Raw genomic sequence first — 20364 nt, 5'->3', positions numbered from 1 at the left:
TGAAAGACCTAGGTTCAAATCCTAGTTCTGTTACTTGGTTGCTGTAGGACCTTGATCAAGCTAGTTAAGATTTCTAGGCCTCAGTTCTCATCTGTATAATTTGGAAACCATTCATTCATTTATTCAACAAATATCTGAGCGCCCACATGTGCCAGCCATGGTACTAGATGTAGAGGATACAATGTTGGGCCAAACCAGATGCAGCTAGTCCTTCTTCTCACGGAATTTGTAGTCTAGAAGGAGAGTTGAACATTAAATAATCATACAAATAAGTGGATGAGGATTAGAAGACAAACAATGATCATTTCAGAGCATATAACAGAAGTACCTGACCTAGTCTTGAGCAAGTGATACTTCAACTTGTATTTGATGAACGAGTAGTCGTTATCTTGGTGAAAGGAGGGGGGAGAAAGAGGAAGTATATTCCAGGAATAGGAAGCACTATGTTCAAAGGCCCTGTGGTAGCAGAAAGCATAGATGGTTTGAGGAACTAAAAGAAGGCAATGAAAATGGCTATTGAAAAGTTTTAAGCATGGGAGTGAATGTCACAGGGTAGTTGTGAGATGATATGAAACTGGGCATAGAACATTGCTTTAATGATTAAAGCACAAGATATGATAGATGTTAACAGGAGGAAAAAGTATACAATCATTTGAAACAACTCTCCCCCCAACTCAAAGGCATTATCAGAATACTAGCTGATATTGCTCAGTGACTAGGGTACTTTGCCAATAAAGGCAAGAATGGAACATAACAGCACCGCAGTAACTTTTTTTCAAGTTAAAAATCTTCCAGCAAAAGATATAAGGTTCACCATGTTTAAAATCTTCCAGCAAAAGATATAAGGTTCACCGTGTTTAAAAGAAGGGTCTGACTTTAGGGAAAGCAAATGACAGGATTTGTCAGAAGCCTCCACTGCAGAGCCACCAATGAATGCTAACCCAGTTTGATACAGTAGAGATGAAATGGCAGAACAGCAGCCACCCAGGTTGCGATCAAATGCAGCTGCTTGGAAACAATTCAAAACGCAGTCGCCTGACTTCCTGAACTCCTGAGTCAAGTTCCAACCAAAGAAATTATAAGCTGACTTTGCCACAAGTAAAATTTCTACTAAAATAAAATAAAATGGGTATTTTATTTTGAACTTAAATGAAACTTCAAGAAAAATAACAGAATTGGTGGGTCTTTTTTCTTCCTTAAGAACACTGCTGGGGAATTTACTAATAGACTTATAAATAAAGGCGATAGAATGTCAACCCTGATAAGGATATTAATTAAATGAAAATTGACTGTTGACATTTCTGGCAACAAGCTAGTAGATCAAGCACAAACCCAAAGGAAGACAGAAGGTCAAGGTGATATTACAGGTGCCAGAAAATAAGTTAAAAGTTTCTGAATAAGCGAAGACATATGAAGTTGCAGACCTGTGGACTTTTTTGCTTATAAAAAAGTCTAAAATAGAACCATCTAAAACTTAAGTGGCAAGGAATTTGCCAGAAACATATTAGATACCAATCAGCATGACTTAATATAGAATAGGCCAATGTAAATTTTCTTCTTTAACAAAGCAGCAGATCATAAAAATAAAGGAAACAAGGATATGCAATCTATCATAACTTTAGCAATCTTCTGAGTTCTACCATGCAATACCTAGTACCATGTAAGGGGAAATATAATGAAGTGGCTAGAAGGTTATAGCCAAAGAGTGGTTAACGCATCAGAATAAATTATAGGAGTATTAAAGATTTAAATATACAAAAAATCAAATCATTAAAAAGGAATTGAATATTTATTAAATCTTTGGAAAGGGCAATTAGAAGCAATTTAAAAAACATAAAGGAAAATAAAAAAGGAAAAGGACTTACTACATCACCATCAAATGAACACACTTCCAAATACAAAAAACAAACAAACAAATCCAAAATAGAGACAAATAACAGATTGGGGAAAATACTGGCAAATAATATGGTAGACACCAGATTAGCATTTTTTAGTACACAGCAAGGTCACCAAGATACCAATGGAAAAACAAGTAAAGAATGATGAAGACAAATTAAGGTCTGGTTTCTAATGCAGTTTTGTTTGGGTCATTGCTTTGATTCCTATGTATATTTGTTACCTATTGTCATATAACAAATTACCTCAAAATTTAACAGCTTAAAATACTAAACATTTATTACCTCATGATTCCTGTGAATTAGAAGTTTAGAAGCAGCTTAGTTGGCTGGAGCAGCAGTCATCTGAAGCCTTGACTGGGGCTGGAGGATCCATTTCTAAGACGGCTCACGTGCATGGATGTCAGCAGGAGACCTCAGTCTCACTTCTCCACAGGCTGCCTGAGTATCCTCTCAACATGGCAGCTGACTTCCCCCTTAGTGAATGATCCAAGAAAGAACAAGAGAGAAGCCACAATGTATTTTATGATATAGCCTCATAAGTCACACTCTGTCACTTTCATAACATCTTACTGGTTACATGAGTCAGTCCCATCCAATGTGGGAGAAGACAAACTAGGGCTTAAAAGTCATAATACTGCCCAATAATACTGATTAATAATAGAAAATGGAAATCTTTCCTTCATTCACTAAACATCTATTGAATATCTACAATGTGCTATCCAGAATACTAAGTGCCACCTTGGTAAAATCCATTCAAAACAGTTGATCTCAGTCACAAATTACTCTAGCAATAGTAGTACATTTCAAAGCTGAGCAAGAGTGAGAAATGTAGTTTTCAAGTGGCCCAAATTCTGTGGGCCACTGCACCAGTGGGAATCTCAAAACTCTATTCAATGGCCAGAGAGCTGTCCATCAATGTCAAAATACTTCTGTCTAACACTACAACTGTCCCAAGCATGTCAACACAAATTTCCAAACAGAGTCAGTAGCTTTCTAGCCAGGATCAACACAAGAATCATCAACTAATGCTTGAAAGGCTTAGATCTGAAGCTTGTAGAAAGTCTCAAGATTGTTTCAAATCTAACTCATAAGCCTTCCTGAAGGTCTAAAACTCCATCCTATGTACCAAAGATGATACTTTTAGTCCACTAACCCTAGAGTATGCATTTTGCTTTGTCTACTATCCAATCAACAAATATTTGTGGAATACCTGTTAGATAGCAGGCACTGTACTAGCTCTGGGGAAATACACACTGTCTTCATGGGAGAGATAGGCAGTAAGCAAGCAAACAAACTAAATAATATAGCTTGTTGGACTCTGGCAACGAAACCCTTAAATAGCAGACACTCCTAATAAACCAAAATTGGATTGTTCTTTTGGGGATCTTTGCAAAGTCTGACCATGTCCAAGTAGATCAAAAAATATGGAAAGCTTTAGTGAATGCACAAACATCTCTCTTTCTATGAGGAATGTTCTCAGTTAAGGAACGCTTCACTTGGAAAGTCATTTTGCCCTTTAAATATTCCATTGCTTTATAGAGACCTTGCTTTCTAAGATTCCAGATCTGCTAATGATATAATCAGTAATAATAATTATTGTACAGTATTTGCAGTTTGGAATATATTTTTTATAAATATTATCTCATTTAAAAAATAATAATACAACTTATTATGCTGTACTAATACAGCATATTAAGCATTATGAATATGCTTGGCAAGAGCTTGGACCTATCAGATGACAGTCTGGCTGAAACAGGGGAAAAGAGGAGCGTTCCTCAAAATGAGGTAATAGAGCTATGGGAAAGAAGCCAACCTATACAGCGCCTTAAGGCCCAAGGCAGGAGTTTACGTTTTATACTACATGCAGTGGGAAACTAGTGAATGATTTTCATCAGGCAAGTGACAAGGTCAGATTTAAATTTGTAGTTTGTGGAATGCTGTACTATACCCATGTAGTCATGTGATAACTGCTAAAGAGTGAGTAGGTCAGTCAGGGGCCAAGAAATCAGGCAACCTGACTTGGCCCATATAGAGACCCAGACCCTTGGCCTTATCGTCATTAGAACAGTGCCATTTACCCTAGGCACTGAAATAAATGCAGCTATTTCTGCTGATGGTTATTTTCTCCTCATTTACTGAAAGTGAAAGGTCTTCTCTTCATGATTCATTCACAAGTCCTGCTGATCCTCCTAATTAAAAAGTTTTCAAACAAGTTGATACATTAGTTATTATGAGCCCAGACACACCAGGCATAAATCCTTTCTGCCACCCATATGCATGCCAGGATTTCACTGCTGTATCTTTCATCATTATGAGGGAGATTCTTCAATAAAATTTGCATGACACCATCTGCCACGTTCTCCTCTCAACTCTTTTGGTGGGGTGACTGCCCAGTGATTATGAATATCATATCTGGCGTCTTAAAAAAAAAATAAAACCCTAACAGAGACTCAAGGGGAAAAAAAGAGTCATAAGACTTATCAACTGGGAAGTGCCATGGAGCACAGACTTAGGAATGCACTGTGGGCTACGCTTTTTTACACCACAGTCAATAATGCAGTAAGAAATAAACTGAATCTGTAGTCATCTTAGGTTTCAGAAAATTAACTGGCTCATTCTTGCATCCTTTTTAAGTATTGCACCTTTTCATCAGTATAACTGGTTATAAAGGCGGAATGGGAAATTCTGAAAATTAAGCTGTCTCTCCGTTTACGTTAAACCTGTTTATCCAAGGACAAGACTTTGAGGTTCAATCTCCTCTGAGGTAACTTCTCTAATTAATCCAATAACATGATTTATTCACATTATGTGACATTATATGTGGCCTCTGGCACAAAGCCACTAGCAAATAGGCATGTATCTTATTTGGGTTTTCCATTTCCCACACCACGTCCCACACAATTAAAAAACAAAAAAACAAACCCACTGAGATAAGGAGTTGGGTGCAAAGAATTTACTTTGGAAATACAGGGAGCAGCAGTTATGAAATAGAGAAAATAAGATACAGAAGTAGGAAAAAGGGGGTGCTGATAACCACTGTGGGCAACTGATGCTCAATGAATCTGGGAACTGATTCTTGAGAGACCACAGAGAATGCACCTAAGAATTTCCTCTGAAGGACAAGAGGCTGAGGCATTTATCCTATTTTCCACCGGCTGAGGTTTGTCACTGGAGTCATTAACTCCATGCTGTTCTGTCCTGGCCAAAAAGTGGACTAAGAGAGCTTCAGGGACTTCAAAAACAGTCCTGAGGCAGAAGAGCCGAGAGAAGTGGATGGCTCTTCAGGTAGGATGTGGTCAGCTTACATGGGAACTGTCCAGCACAGCTACAGCTGAGATTCATGGTGGGTCAAGAGAATGTGGCACAGGACACAAAAATATCTGCTACAGCACAGAAGGGCTGTTGCCAGTGATAACACTGAAAGGGTGAACAATCGTATCTCTTAATTCTTAGTGCTAGAGAGGGACTAACTGATCAGCTAGCTGAGTCTGAGAATTGCCTGACAAGTATTAAATGAGCACCTATTGAACACTATCTGAACAGTATGGGGAAATACAGATGTTAAAGGCAAGGTGCCCAACTCCCAAGGAGTTTACAGTTTGGTAGGGATTATCAACAGTCACAAACAAACTAATATGTAACTGCTGGTTCTGACTATAAAGGCACAAAAAGTGAAAAACAGTACCATGAAGTGATTAAGAAAATGCACTCTGGAGTCAGATAGACCTAGGTGTACATCTAAGCCAGGATGTGCTGTGTGACCATGGACAAGCTGCTGCTTACTCTCTCTGTGTCATAATTTGTTTATCTAAAAATTAGGAAAAACAATAGTATCAGCTTCATGGGGTGGCTGTGAGAATTAAACATATGTAAAGCACTAATCACAGCCTGGCACATAAGTATTGGGTAAATATTGGTTATTTTCATGAAAGTTGAGTAGAAATTTAATAGAATGAGATTTCAAGAAGAGAAAAAGGATCTCATCTCCATACCAGACACTTTCTCTTTCTTAAATATAGATTTTCCACAGCTCCTGCTCTAGCACCATTTTACCTTTGTTAGATGCTACACTATCTAAGGAACTACTTATATTAAGACCAGAAGACAGTAATTTTAAGGTGCATAAATATAGCACAAGATGTATGGGCTTTAGAGCAATACTAACCTAAGTTCAATCCATACATTTTGTCACTGCATGATTTTGGATAAATCTAAGTGCCCACCATTCAGTTCTATCATCTATAAAATGTGAATGACATTATCTGCTCATAGGGCCACTGTGAACTTTAAATGAGAGTATCTCTAAAGGGTTCACAACACATTTTATACCCTGAAAAGTGTTGATCGTTACTAGTCACTATTCATTCAGTGGATGCTTACGAGGCACCTATTATCTGTACCAGCTTCTGGGGAATAAAAAGAGAAGGGCATGAATAAGGTGCCCTTATTATTTTGACTTTTCAACAGTCAAAAGCCTTACAGGTTAATGTTAATACTTAAACAAACCTGGCCATTTAATGGCATTCAAATTAGTAAGTTACCCTAATATTTATTCCTATTATCCTAATATCAAAGGGAAGGAGGGAGTAAGGGAAGGAGGGAGAGAGGGAGGGACGGAGAGAGGGAGAGAAGAAACTAAGCTAGTTATCTCTGAGACAGGGTTCCTGGAAATACAGGATAATGAGATCTACCTAAATTCATAACCTCTCCAAGGGCTTTTAATTAAAAGCCCACAAAGTGAACCAAACTCAGAGAAGTTTCCTCTAACATAGGGCTAAGAATGTATAAGGCTAACCTATCCACCCTGGACTTGGAACACATAAAAATGTTGCTCTTCCCCAGTCTTTCAATCCAGGTGAAACCAGGATGAAATATCCATTAATGACAGCCAGGAAGGGAGGTGATGTCATAATGTTGAGTAGAGAGGAAAAAAAGAACAAGGTGAGGGTAAGGATTGCTCTACCAGCTACATTGCACATAAGGCCTCACCTATTTCTTAAGTCACTGCCTTGCAAAGCTGTAATGGGGGTCGTCAGAGAGGAGGATCTAGGATGGTATCCCAATTTTTTTTATCTCAAGAATACGTCTCAGGATGAGCGTGATCTTTACAGGGCTATACTCCTCCTTGGCTCAATAATGTTCCTTCCTAAAATTTGCAGAACACTTTATAGTTCACAAACCACTTTAATGTCCATTATCTCACTTAATTCTCACAAAACTCTGTGTGATATGAGCCTTTTAATCTCCATTTCATAGATGAACAATCTGAGACTTGCAAAGCTTATGAAACCTGTTTGAGGTCCTATACCGAAATGCAAAAGAGCTCAGACTAAAACGCAAGTCTTCTGGTCCCATTTCCCAGTCATTTGTCACACTTGCATGGACCTCTGAGGAAAGGGAAGGTGAAATCAATGGAACCGGAAAGAAGTGACAACAGGAAGCAATGTGTCCTCAGAGACCTTGAGGGATCTCCCTCAAATAAGAATTCCTAACTAAAGAACTGGTGACTCCAACTCTATGCCATCTCTCCAGACAGTTAGAAGTGAAATCCTTATGAGTGTGAAGCTTACTCCATGAAGAGCACCATTACAGCCAAGACAGTAGAATTCATTTGAAACTAATTGGTGAGTAATGAAGTTGCTAAGGGTTATGAGCCTTGCACCAACACTAATACAGAGGTACAGTGTCAACAATAAAACTGTAACCACTCGCAAAATGAGCCTTCTGTGGAGAAAGGGCAGGTCTTTTCCCTTGGCCTAGAGGCAAAAACTGCATTAGACAATTTCAAGAATGATAAGATCACTTTCTCTTGCATGGTCCTAAATAGTGAATAGAAAGAACAGCTTCATCCTTAGAAATAACTGATTGTTTGATATTGGGACAAGGAAAAAAGTATGTAATTCTCTAGTTAAAATTTCAAGCATTTAAGAAAGGGGGTATGTCTATATAATATCCTTCAAAGCATGCCCAGAGACAAAAACAAAATACAGAGCCCTTTGCATCCAAGCTTGCACATGCAATTGTCTGCTACCACAGAAAAGTGCCAAAGGAATTGTGATTTTTAAGCAGAAAAGGACTGACCCCAGTGGACCTGTCAGAACACATTATCCTCCTATGCAACCCCCAGATAGCTGAATGAATCAATCTATTGAGTGATGAGGAAAATCTACTGCAAAACAACTATTTTGGTTCTTGCTTGTTTGATATTGAGTTGTTCTTAATTGTATTTTTTTACAGGTTTTAAAATTTTTTTAATTAATTTACTTATTTTTGGCTGCACTGGGTCTTTGCTGCTGTGCACGGGCTTTCTTTAGTTGCAGTGAGCAAAGGCTACTCTTCACTGCGGTACATGGGCTTCTCATTGCGGTGGCTTCTCTTGTTGTGGAGCATGGGCTCTAGGTGCGCAGGCTCAGTAGTTGTGCCCCACAGGATCCGTAGCTGTGGTTCACGGGCTCTAGAGTGCAGGCTCAGTAGTTGCTCCGTGGCATGTGGGATCTTCTGGGACCAGGGCTTGAACCCGTGTCCCCTGCTTTGGCAGGAGGATTCTTCACCACTGCGCCACCAGGGAAGCCCCCTTAATTGTACTGACTAAGAGAAACAATTTTTTCCAGAGGTCAGTCCTGGACAGTGCTAGCAAGCCCCAGCACCTGCTCCCCGCACCCGCTGCCGAGAAGGACCTCGTCTTCACATCGACTCTAGAGCCTCACTGTCAAACACAGTGCCATGAGCCACACACAGCTATGGAGCACTAAAATATGGCTGGTCCAAGTGGTACATGTGGTAAGTGTAAACTACACACCAGATTTTGAAGACTTAGCATAAAAATAATGTAAGATATCTCATTAATAATTTCTATATTGATTACTTGTTAAAATAACATTTTGGATATATCAGCTTAACTAAAATAGATTATGGATATATTGTTAAAATTAATTTCACTCGTTTCTTTACACTTTTTAAAATTTGGCTACTAGAAAATGTAAAATTACAAATGTAGCTTACTTGTGTGAATTGCATTATATTTTTACAGGACTGTGGTGCTCCAGAGGGCCTGCTACCACAGAAGAGTGCTTAGTCTCAAAAAACTCTATCAAACCCTTTAGGTAAGTTTAATAGGAGAAGGTATAATGCCATGTTTTAATACTCCTGAGTTCAGGTAATTTGCAAGTGGCTTACTTGCCCTCTAATATACTTTGAAAATAAAAGGATACAAAACATTGTGTTTGCTTGCCTGGCTGTTTCAGGCAGCTGGAGCTTTCATTGGCTCCAGCAGGAACAGTGTCTGTTTAATTGATCTGTAGAGATTCAACATTGCATGATGGGACATGTGGGTGTTAACTGTAACACTTGAGAATGCTCTAGCTCAGCTGTTATAATGTGGTGCTGAGGGGTCTAAGGTTAAGGGTTCAATCCCCATCCAGACACACTTAGCTCAGCTTTTTGTGAACAAGGAATGCACTCCCCAACTAAGCTTGCTTTCTTGCAAATGTTTACGCTTGGTGAAATAGGGACCAGTAAACACTGGTACTGCACACCCCATCATCACAAGCAAACTGGCATCTGACCAATCTAAAACAAAACAAAACATCATCACTACTATAAAAAGCAGTCCAGTTTCATCCTTTGGGAGCAGTGCATCACCTGTCCCACTTTTTCATATAGAGGAAAGCACATTATTCCCCTTTGTTAAAAAAGAGGGGGTTTTAAAAATGCATATGCTATAAGTTTCAAAAGCCAAGCAAAGGCAAAAACTTAGAAAAAGTATTGCGTCTTTTCCCTCATTTGTTTCTGGGAAAATTATTCTCAAGGTACCAAAGGTCCCAAGCTAAATCCTATCCATCTAGCAGATTTAGAAGATTGTAGTGGAAAACATGTACTTGTATACTGTGGCTTCATACTAGTTTTCAAAACTTTACTATTAAAAAACTCATTATATTAGATTCTTGCATGACTTTTGTCACTCAAATTGCCAAGAGGCGGAAGCCAGCAGTGCTATGTAATAGAAACTGGAATCCAGAGATCCAGATCACAGGCCTGGCTCTTCACTGATGGCTGTGTGGCCTGGGACAATTCATTTCCCTCTCTGGTTCTGAGTGCCCCCCACCCCATAAAAGCGGAGTTTGGACTGACATCTAGTCTTATCCTACTATTCCAAAGCACCTGACTGATCATCTTTAAGAGCCTAATCAGATATTAACTTTTCTCAAATCCATTTTTTTTTCTGTCCGTTTTCCAGATCAATAGAGGTGACACCTCATGAATTAGACTGACCTTCATTTTTAACAGCTGTGCCAGACAGCTTCAGAGTAGGCTCCTGTCTCCAGCGGCTTTTGCACCTGTGATATGGCTGGCTTGAGCTCTCTGTTTTCTGCCTGCTCTGGCAGCAGGCTGGAAGTGAGAGCAGTACCTACGTTGTTGTCTTAGCTTCCTATCCCTGATGACTGAGCCAGGCGATACCTAAGGGCCTTGTCAACAGATGAGGCTGTCTCTCCCTCTCCTTGGCTCAAAATATAGTTCTGGAAATTACCTTGGCTGGATCTAGCTAAAGATCTGCCTACCAAAGTAAAGGGTGACCTTTTATTAAACACCAACCAACAAGAAGGCTAGAATAAAGTAGTCCTATCATAACTTGCCAACATTAATAAATGCATAGAATTTGGACACAGATGCTAAAATAGTCATAAAAGATAACATTGATTGACACTTACTATAGACTAGACACTGTTAAGTAGTGTACATGGATTTCTAATGTAACATTTATAGCATGTCTATGTAACGTAACAGGTACTTTTACCATTATTACTATTATTGCCATTTTACAAATGTGGAAACTGAGGTTTAGAGAGACAAAGTAACATTCCCATAGACTCATAGCTACTAAGTGACAGAGGTGGGATTTGAATACAGCTATATCTGTTTAATTCTAGAGCTCAAAGAAATGAGCTTTACCATCAGAATAGTTTTCTAAAGCTGATTTTGATCCAAAAATTCAAATTAGGGGTGTCTGACTTGATCATTTCTTCTGACTGTGATGCCTAAACATCTTAAATAGTTGTGCATTAGCTCAAGTCCCTTGAGAAGCAGGTGCCAAGGCAGATCAGACATCACTATTTCTTTCTAAGATTCCTTCCACTCCTGGGTTTTTTTTTTCCCCTTCCTTTTCAGAAAAAGGCTGGCAGGAAGAGGCACACACAAGCCTCATCAGGGAGCAGGCAATTCACAAATTTCTACAGTTCATATTCAGTACCAGTAGGCATGAGAGAGTACAACTTTCTCAGGTACATCCTTGAAAATCTCCTCAGAAGGAACTGAGAGACCTAGGACATTTCTGCATTTATGCTCATCTAACTATTTTTATCCTTAGCTAAATTCATTCAATGTCTGCCCTTCCTTCCAAAGGTAATACAGATCACACCACAGCACCATGGAACATAAATCATTCTGAATAGAACTCTGTTTCTGGGGCACATCAGCATATACTCAGGGGATCAACCTTTAAAAACTACCCACTAGTGCATATTTCAGTGGTCTACTCCAATACCTACAACCTGACACCATTTTCCAACACCACCGCATTTTTCTCAGCTTTCCAGAACTACCTTTGGAATCTCATCTTGTAGGAGGGAGCTTATAAAGAACAGATCATAAGAAATCATGTTTCCAGCAGCTCAAGGGAAACAGCTAAGAGGAAAGCATGAAGCTTATTAATAAGCCCCCAACATCCAGATCTGACTGCTTTAGATCTGCCAAGTTAACTAGAACCTTATTTGGTATCCTGGTCTCCTCCACTCTATTTCTCAGGTTAAGGACACATCTCTGAGTCGCCCACTAAGCTGAGGCTGATTTATCAGGTGGTGCCCGCCAAAAGCCTGTGGCTCATGTGAAAAATGATCGAGGACGGCTTAGACAATTTCTCCCGCAACTTCACCACACTCCAAACCTATCAGACCTGGACTCTCATGTAGAGAGGCAGCTGGTGTACTGGAAGAAGGTTTCACTAATAATAACAGCCACTAACGACTCACTACATGCCAGGCATTTTATGTACATTATGTCCATCCTGCTGACAATCTAAGGAAGCAGGTATGATTATCTCCATTTTAGGGTCAACTGAATTGAAGATTAGAGGATAATCCATGATTTACCCAAGGTCACACATTTAGTGCCCGATGGAGCCATGATATAAATGAGCTCTTTTTGATTCCATATAATTCTGCCATATCGTTACCATCTCCAAATAGAAGGCAGGAAACTTGATCTGAGTCCCAAAACTGACAGCTGGGTGGCCTTTGATAAACCTTACTTAATTTTACCCTGTGTCTTAATTGGTTCAGCTGAAGAATAGAAATAATGCTATGGAGTGTTAGTTTAGGATACAGTCCTGGGAGTCAAATTGACTGTGTTGAAAACCCAGTTCCATCCTTACTAGTTGGGTGACCTTGAAGAAGTCAATTAGCTTTATTTATAAATGGGAATAATAGTAGTACCTACCTCAAAGGATAGTAAGAGGATTAAATAAGATAAAATGTGTAGAGTGTTTGACATTGGCATATGGTAAGCATTCATCATCATCATCATTATAATGATATGATTTTTTTTCTTCACATAATGTTTTTGAGGGTTGAATGAGAAAACATGTACAAATGTGTTTTAAATGATAAAGAGCTACACATATGTAAGGAAATAATTTGACACTTAAGGCCCATGCCATGAGTTTATAATACGGATTCAGTTGGAATTAGGAGAAAGTTCTACGCTCCTCACTTCAACCTCAGGAGTCTAGAGTCTTATCTACACCAGGTTAAACAATACCAAAGTACTCTACCCTGCACTTACTTATGAATGAAACAGAGCCACTGGGTAATAATCTGAAAACTCTTTGTTTTAAAGTGGTTTTCACCTTTGCCTGGACTAGAGGCTATATAGGCTCTATCATTACGGCATCATCTGTACATAGGAGAGTAGCTCAAATGCCAAGATGCCTGGTATCAGATACCTCAGGCAAGGGCAAACTATGGAAACTGTCAAAGAGTAGAAAAGAAAAGATACAAATATCTCCATCTTAGAAGAAAAGATTACAGTGGTCACAGAATGGACTGGTTTAATGCCAGGCTTCCAAGGTTCAAATCCCAGCAAGTTTGTATATAAGTTTCTCAGTTTCCTTGCCTAAAATGTCCAGCTATTAATAGTACTTATCTCATAGGGTCACTAAGTGACCTAAGGCACTTTGCATAGATTAAGTATTAAATAATCATAGATATGATCACACAAAGTGTACCACATATTTGCTGAGATACACTTTTGTTCCTAAAAATGTTTCTCCAACCTCTGATGAAAGTTTTGGTGGTGATAATGTTACAATGGAAAAAGTCTGAAATTAGGAGAAAGCTGTGAAAAGAGCAACAAGATGTTTGTGCCCTATGTCAGTAAGACTTGGTCACAAACATACATCTTTGATACAGACTTAAGAGTTCTTTTTGGCTTTTGGACCATCTGTGGATAATCAAGTTATTGAATGTAGGCCAGTCATTTTTTTCTTTTAAGTTGTCCCAGGCCATAAGTACAGAAAAGGGATTCCTGACACTACCAGAGCCCATCTTATAGCTTAACCTAGTGTAATTCCAAACTTGGTAGATTTTGCAGGGAAAGTGCCTAGATTTGCATACTGGCTTCATCACTTACTATAGATCTGATCTTAGGCAAGTTATTTAATCTTGCTAAGCCTCCTTTTCTCATTTGTAAAATGAAGTCCGCTTCAAAGGAACACTAGGAGAATTCAATGAGACAACAAATGTGTGGCAGACAGAATGCCCCTGCCCTCATAAAAGTCCATGTCTTAATACCTAGAACCTGTGAATATGTTGTGTTACATGGCAAAAGGGATGTTGCAAAAGTAATTAAGGTTACAGACCTCAAAATACAGAAATTGTCTTAGATCTTCGAAGTGGGCTAAATCTAATCACATGGACCCTTAAAAGTGGAAGAGGAAGGCAGAAAAGTCAGTCAGAGATGAAATGACAGGAAAGTTCCAAAGTATGAATAGGATTTAATTCACCATTGCTGGCTTTGAAGATGGAGGAAGTAGGCCACAAGCCAAGGAATGCAAGCAGCCTCTAGATGCTGGGAACAGCCTAAGCTGACAGCTAGCAAAGAAACGGGGACTTCAGTCCTACAACGGTAAGGAACTGAATTCTGCCAAATACATGAATGAGTAGAAAAGTAGAGCCTCCAGAAAGAAGTGTAGCCTCCCCAGCACCTTGACTTTAGCCCACTGAACCCCCTGTTAAACTTCTGACCTATAGACTCAAATAGAAAATCTCTGTTGTGTTAAACTGCTAAGTTTGTGGAAATTTGTTAGGGCAGTAATGGAAAAGTTAGGCAGAATGTCAAGTACTTAAAATGTGCCTGATACAAAATAAACACTAATTAAAATCCAGCAATTTGATGATGGTGATGATAGTGAGGAGGAGGAGGATGACAACAATGAACTCAAGTTCCATCTGAAATTATGAGGATGAAACTTGGTTAATACTTACAAGGTTAACCATTATTGAGGCCCTCTTATAGGTCCAATATCATATTAAATGCTTTCTATACAGCAAATGATTTTATCTAATCCTCACAACTATCCTGTGACACAGGCATGATTATTCTTATTTTACTGCAGCTCAGAGAAGAAAATTTCATCCATCTCATACTGAATTCTGCTCTGAGTTATTTGTATAATGCAGAAGTTATCAAGGACATAAGACAATTCTATGCAGGAGGGTGGAAATTCATAATGTCTCAAAAGATAGAAAGACAGCACATTGAGTTATTCCTTTAATGGACATAGATGCTTATGCAGCCCTTTTTTTCTATCAATGCCTAAACTAATGCAGTTAGAGCTCTGTGAAGACAAGTTAAACAGGGAGAGGAACACAGAAACATTAGAACTTGTGACTGCTTAAGAGACAGAAGAGGACTGTGCTATCTGAGTTAGACAATTCTGACCATGTACCTGCGGAGAGCCCAAAGCATGCGGGTTTTAAATAAGAAACCCAACCTCAAGCCTAAGCAGCTCAGGAAATATGAAATGGATTTCAGTTGGTCTGGGACAGAGCTTAGAAATGGTATCAAATGTGCAGCCTCTTTTGACCAAAGTCTTAAAGGATGATTTGACTCTTCTTTTCCCAAGCAGAATGCAATTTTAGGTCACTCATATCCCAGGAGACACCCATAAAACTATTACTCAACAGGTGGACACCACAGAAGTTCCCAATCCAAATTTTAGAACACTGTTTCTCAAAGTATAGTCAGCCAACCACTTGCATGAAAATTATTTGGGATGCCCCAATCCAAAGGCAGTCAATGTGCAGAAGCCCAGAAATCTGTATTTCTAACAAGTTCCTTAGGTGATTCTCTTACAAATTCAAGTTTGAGAAACTTTTGTGTAGAGATTTTCAAGGGCATAGAGAGGTAAGATAGTTCTCATCAACCATGAGACGTTCCATGATTAATACCAGGAGAAGCACTGAGATTAGTGTAATTCCTACCCTGCCTCCAGGATTTCATAGGCAGCTGCCTAGCTACAATATAGGACAGATAGACAGAAGTGATACATGGAGGTACAAGTAGACTGCTCTGGGAACACGGACACAGCAGTTAATTCTGGCTGGGGCTCTCTCTCCAGGATTTCAGGAAGAGGTATCATTCAGGCTTGAGAATGAGATCAGTGGCAGAGTATGGAGTGGGACAGGGGAAGGGCAGGCTTCCGGGGGTCGGCGGGGACAAGGTGAGCAAAGGCATGAAGGCATGTGCAGGATATTGTGCACAGACTGATACTACTATGAAAGAGAGGTCTTCAAGTGTAAGTGGAAAAGACAAAAAATTAGTCTAACTGTAAGACACCAAAGACATCAATGATCATAATAATAAGATGAGGTGGTGGGCATTTTAAGTTTTTAAAGATATGATATGAATCAGCCTATAGTTTAAAAATGAAACAGGCTATGCATTAGTTTCTTGTCACTAAAATAACACATTACCACAAAATGAGTGGCTTAAAACAACAAAAGTGTATCTCCCACCGATCTGGAGGTCAGAAGTCCAAAATCAAGAGTTGGCAGGGTTGTACTCTATCCAAAAGCTATAGAAGAAAATATTCCCTTGCCTCTTTCAACTTCTGGTGGCTCCAGGCATTTCTTGCCTTGTGACTTCATCACACCAATCTCTGCCTCTGTCTTCATAAGGTCTTTTTGTATTATCCCCATGTCTTCTCTCTGTCTCTTATATGAACATTTAGGACCCACCCAGATAATCCAGGATGATTTAATCTCAAGCCCCTTCATTTAATTATACCTGTAAAAACCCTTTTTACAAATCAGGTCACATTCACAGGGGGTAGGACATGGACATATCTTTTGGGGGGCCACCATTCAACTCACTACCGGCGACCATAACATAATACAGAATTGTTTTTGAAGGCAGATCTATCTGAATTTGAATCCTTATTCAAAACAAATTTTGCTACTTATTGTGTCACCACAATGAGTGGAACAAGTATGAAAGATGGTGATAATAAATTTTCATGGGGTTGTTATAAGGATTATGGGTCATGTACTGATCTAAGATACCTAGCATAGTGTCTGGTACATAGTGGATTCTCAATAAATTGTAGCTAATGTTAATCATATAAAGGGACTAGTATCACGTGAGATCTGTTAAACAGGCCATATATTTTAAGGCTTAAATGCACAGGGTTGAGAGGTGAGTGCCCTGGGTGCAGTTCTTAGCTCTGTAAAAGCCTTTGTTTAAATCTGAAGTTGGTAAAATAGAGTTGATAATATTAACTACATAAATTAGGATTAAAAGAAGTAATATATGTAAAATACTCAGCCCCATCCCTAGCACATAGTAAGTCAGCTACTTAGTAATTATGAATGTGAGACAAAGGATCATATCTGAGAGGGAATCTATTCACTGACATCCAGAGATCTAGGGTTTAGAACATAAATAAAGCACTTTCATAGTAATATCTCATTTGGTTCTCCCCAAAGCTGTTTGTCATCTTATTATTTTGTGTCTTTGCCTGGGGCAAGAATACTGCCCCTCCAGATGCTCAGGGAGAGGACGGCCCCTTGGACTATATTTTTAACCAAGTTAAATACTGCTGAGAATTTTCTGGTGACTTTTGGAGGGCAAAGGGGCCAAAAAATACAGGCTCTGTGGAAAAGAACACCTGTGTGTGGAGTCCTGTAACTCTTTCCATAGGCTTGAGCAGAGACTGCTGCATGAGGAGATTTCTCACTCTATCTCTTGCCATTTTGCTTCTTTGTTATGATCCTCATAAATAAATCCAAATGGAAAAACAGGTCATCCAACAACTGCTCACTCCAGAGAAGCTGCACAGAGCCCAACTGGGAGCGAAAAGTAACGTGATAACCTACTCTGATACTAGAAGTTCTGTCTCTGATTCAACAAAGTACAGGGGCTCTGCTCTAAAAAAATTAAAAGAATAAAAAGCTAATTAATTGTTAGAGTGCCCATGTGAAGCAGATCCTGGGCAGCTTTTGTCATTTCCATTTGATGCTGGGATCCGTGAGGCAGAAAGCAAAAGCCAAGGTGAAAGCACATAGTGAGATGCTCAGAGAGCCTGCACACTGTTCTGGTCACTGTCAGGGCTTCAGACTATGAACACAACAAGGTTCAAAAACAAACAGCCCTAAATAGTCAAGGAGACACAAATCAGACAGGTGCATCACCTCAGAAGAGAAAACAAGTAAATTCAAGTATTGCCTAAACCACAGAAATATTCTAAGGATTCAGATCTAGTCAAATACATTGACCGGAGAGTGACATATTGGCATGAGTGAGGCAGAATAAAGAAATGGTACAGACAGACCACATTCCTTTTCAATGAAGAAAGCCCCATAGCAAAGGTGAAATTGAAACCAGATTTCTAAACAATCTCATATCAGGTCCCTTCCTTCTCATTCAGACAGAACCACTCCCATCATGCAACTCCTACAATGATACCTAACTAGTCTTCTTGTCCATCTTCAGTTTTAACCCATTCTTCACACATCTATCACTTTAGCATTCTTCCTAAAATATACAAGTGGATACACTGAAATAGAATTGCACACGTGCTAATATAATAACAGATAAAGGTAGAGGGAGGAAAAGTGAGTACACAATCTCTTTGATAAAGGAAGGCCATTTATTTTCTAAAGTTGAAATATTTATAAAATAGATAGCCATATTATTAAAAGAAAAAAATAAAACCACTATGATAACTTACAGACAGTTCTTCTCACTATGTCCTCATATGGCAGAAAGAGCTCTCTGGGATCTCTATTATCAGGGCACTAATCTCATTCATGAAGGCTCCACTCTCATGACCTAATCACCTCTCAAAGGCCCTACCTCCAAATACCACCACATTGGGGGTTAGGCCTCAACATATAAAGTTAGGGGGGACAGACTTTTTTATAGCACTTCATTTTGCATTTTCTGTCAAGAGAGAACGAAGAGTGGTCAGTTATGGAAAAAGAACAAGGCCCTTTTCTTCCCCATTTTTTCTTCCCAAGATTATGCTCAAAAAAGAAAGACCACCTGAATTATGAATGCTGTTCCATACATGAAAGGTATGGTCGCAGGCTCCTTATCTGGAAACTTTATGCCTTACAAAGACCCACCCAGATAATCAAAGGCAGTAACAGTCCCCCAAAACTGCCTGAAATGTTGAACTAAACTGCAGTTAAGTGTGATAAGAGAAAATTACAGTCAAGTTTGAGGCAAAAGGACTATTAGCCTTGTGACCATGAAGAAACCACCTAATTTCTCTGAATCAATCATCTCAAATGTTAAATGGGAATAATAAAACTTATCTTGGATACCTTACAAGCTAATTTTGAAAAGCAAATAAGTTAACAGACGTAAGAAAGATTTGGAAATTATAAAGTGCAATATAAATATAAATCAATGAAACAAATACATCTATTATGTCATCTGATCTTTATAACAACTCCAGGATACGGGCAAGAATTATTATCCCCATTTACTGATGGGGGAGAAAAGAAACAGAAAAGGGTTAATCTATTTGTTTAAATTCCTTTGCAAGTTGATTACCTAGCCAAGACCAGTACTTAGTACTTGGACCTCCCCTACTTCCTGGCTCTCACCTGTCTAGTTATTCTCTCTTGTGCTGTTATCCCCAAACGATTCTCTGCCCTTCTGTGCATCCTGTCTCCTCTGACTTCAGCTTGGACTGACCAAAAGAAAGACAAGAAGGTGGGAGAAGAGAGAGGTTGGGACATTTCTAACGATGCTCTCCACTTGCCTCAGCATTGTGGCTCTGGCAATGGCTTGATGCCTCTACAATTTCACCTCATGTCTAGAGCCTCATTCTACAGTGATAGGTCTCATGGGGCTCCAGTAGCACTGGGTCCCAATGTTCACCCCGTGCTCTTCAGACCTAGACAATGTGACAGCTTCTTGATGTTGCTAATCCCTGGCACCTCATCATCTTTTCCTGGGTGCCTCAGCCCTGCCTACACAGCTCTGAATAGTACCTTCATTAAATTCTCTACAACATTCTAGTTAAGCACGCTTTCTCTTGTCTGCTGACTTCCTGACTGATAAACTCCACATTTCCAAACTACTTGTTCATAGGCTACCAAGGAAACATTTACCACTTATCTTCAATTCCTCTCTCGTCCCTGTCCTCACTTTTCCCAGACTCCTTCTGCAGGAAACCCAGGCCACGTCCATTCTTCTCCAGGTACTAACTTGCCATCAGTCTGTATCTTCCTTTTTCCAATTCTTCTTTACCAATTTAAAAGCTGCTAAGCCCTCTCCTTAGCTCCTATTCCCCCAGCCTTTCTTATTCCTCTGTCTCACACTTCCTTTCCCCAGAGTTGACCTGTCTGGGTTAAGGAACAGCATTAAAGCACTCTCTGAGTTTACCTCAGGGGAAGCATATTCTACTGAAACCATGAATTTCTCTCAATTCCAAATTTGCAAACTATCCTTTTTTTTTTTTTTTTAATTTATCTTTGGCTGTGTCGGGTCTTCGTTGCTATGCTCTGGCTTTCTCTAGTTGCGGAGAACAGGGGCTACTCTTTGTAGCAGTGCATGGGCTTCTCATTGCAGTGACTTCTCTTGTTGTGGAACATGGGCTCTAGGGGTGTGAGCTTCAGTGGTTGTGGCATCCAGGCTCAGCAGTTTTGGCACACGGGCTTAGTTGCTCCATGGCATATGGGATCTTCCCGGACCAGGGCTTGAAACTGTGTCCCCTGCATTGGCAGGCAGATTCTTAACCATTGCATCATCAGGGAAGTCCCGCAAACTATCTTTTATAAAAAAGGTAATTCTGCCTAAAAGGGATAAAAAATATCAACCACCCTATCAGTTGTTTCCTCAAGGTTATAGATACTGTTCTTACACTGACAGTACAGTCAAGTCCCTCTTCTTTCAAACAAGA

The 20364-nt window shown here is 39.4% G+C and overlaps 1 protein-coding gene across 3 annotated transcripts in view; it reads right to left on the bottom strand.

Annotated features, from left to right (window-relative positions):
- Positions 1-20364, bottom strand: part of SUMF1 (sulfatase modifying factor 1) — a 451840-nt gene that overhangs the window by 73747 nt on the left and 357729 nt on the right. For 2 of the 3 annotated variants that reach the window (XR_007469861.1, XR_007469862.1), the window contains one exon: positions 2181-2371. Coding sequence is in view for 1 of the 3 variants with exons in the window: in XM_049693598.1 (XP_049549555.1) it covers positions 2318-2371 (54 nt within the window). In the remaining 2 variants the exon portion in view is untranslated. Of the gene's footprint in view, positions 1-1795; positions 2372-20364 lie in introns of those variants that run through there. The other variant, XM_049693598.1, reaches the window with a different exon arrangement.

The sequence above is a fragment of the Orcinus orca genome, chromosome 10 (assembly GCF_937001465.1).
Source record: "Orcinus orca chromosome 10, mOrcOrc1.1, whole genome shotgun sequence".
NCBI lineage: Eukaryota > Metazoa > Chordata > Mammalia > Artiodactyla > Delphinidae > Orcinus > Orcinus orca.
This window is presented reverse-complemented; position numbering and strand designations above follow the sequence as displayed.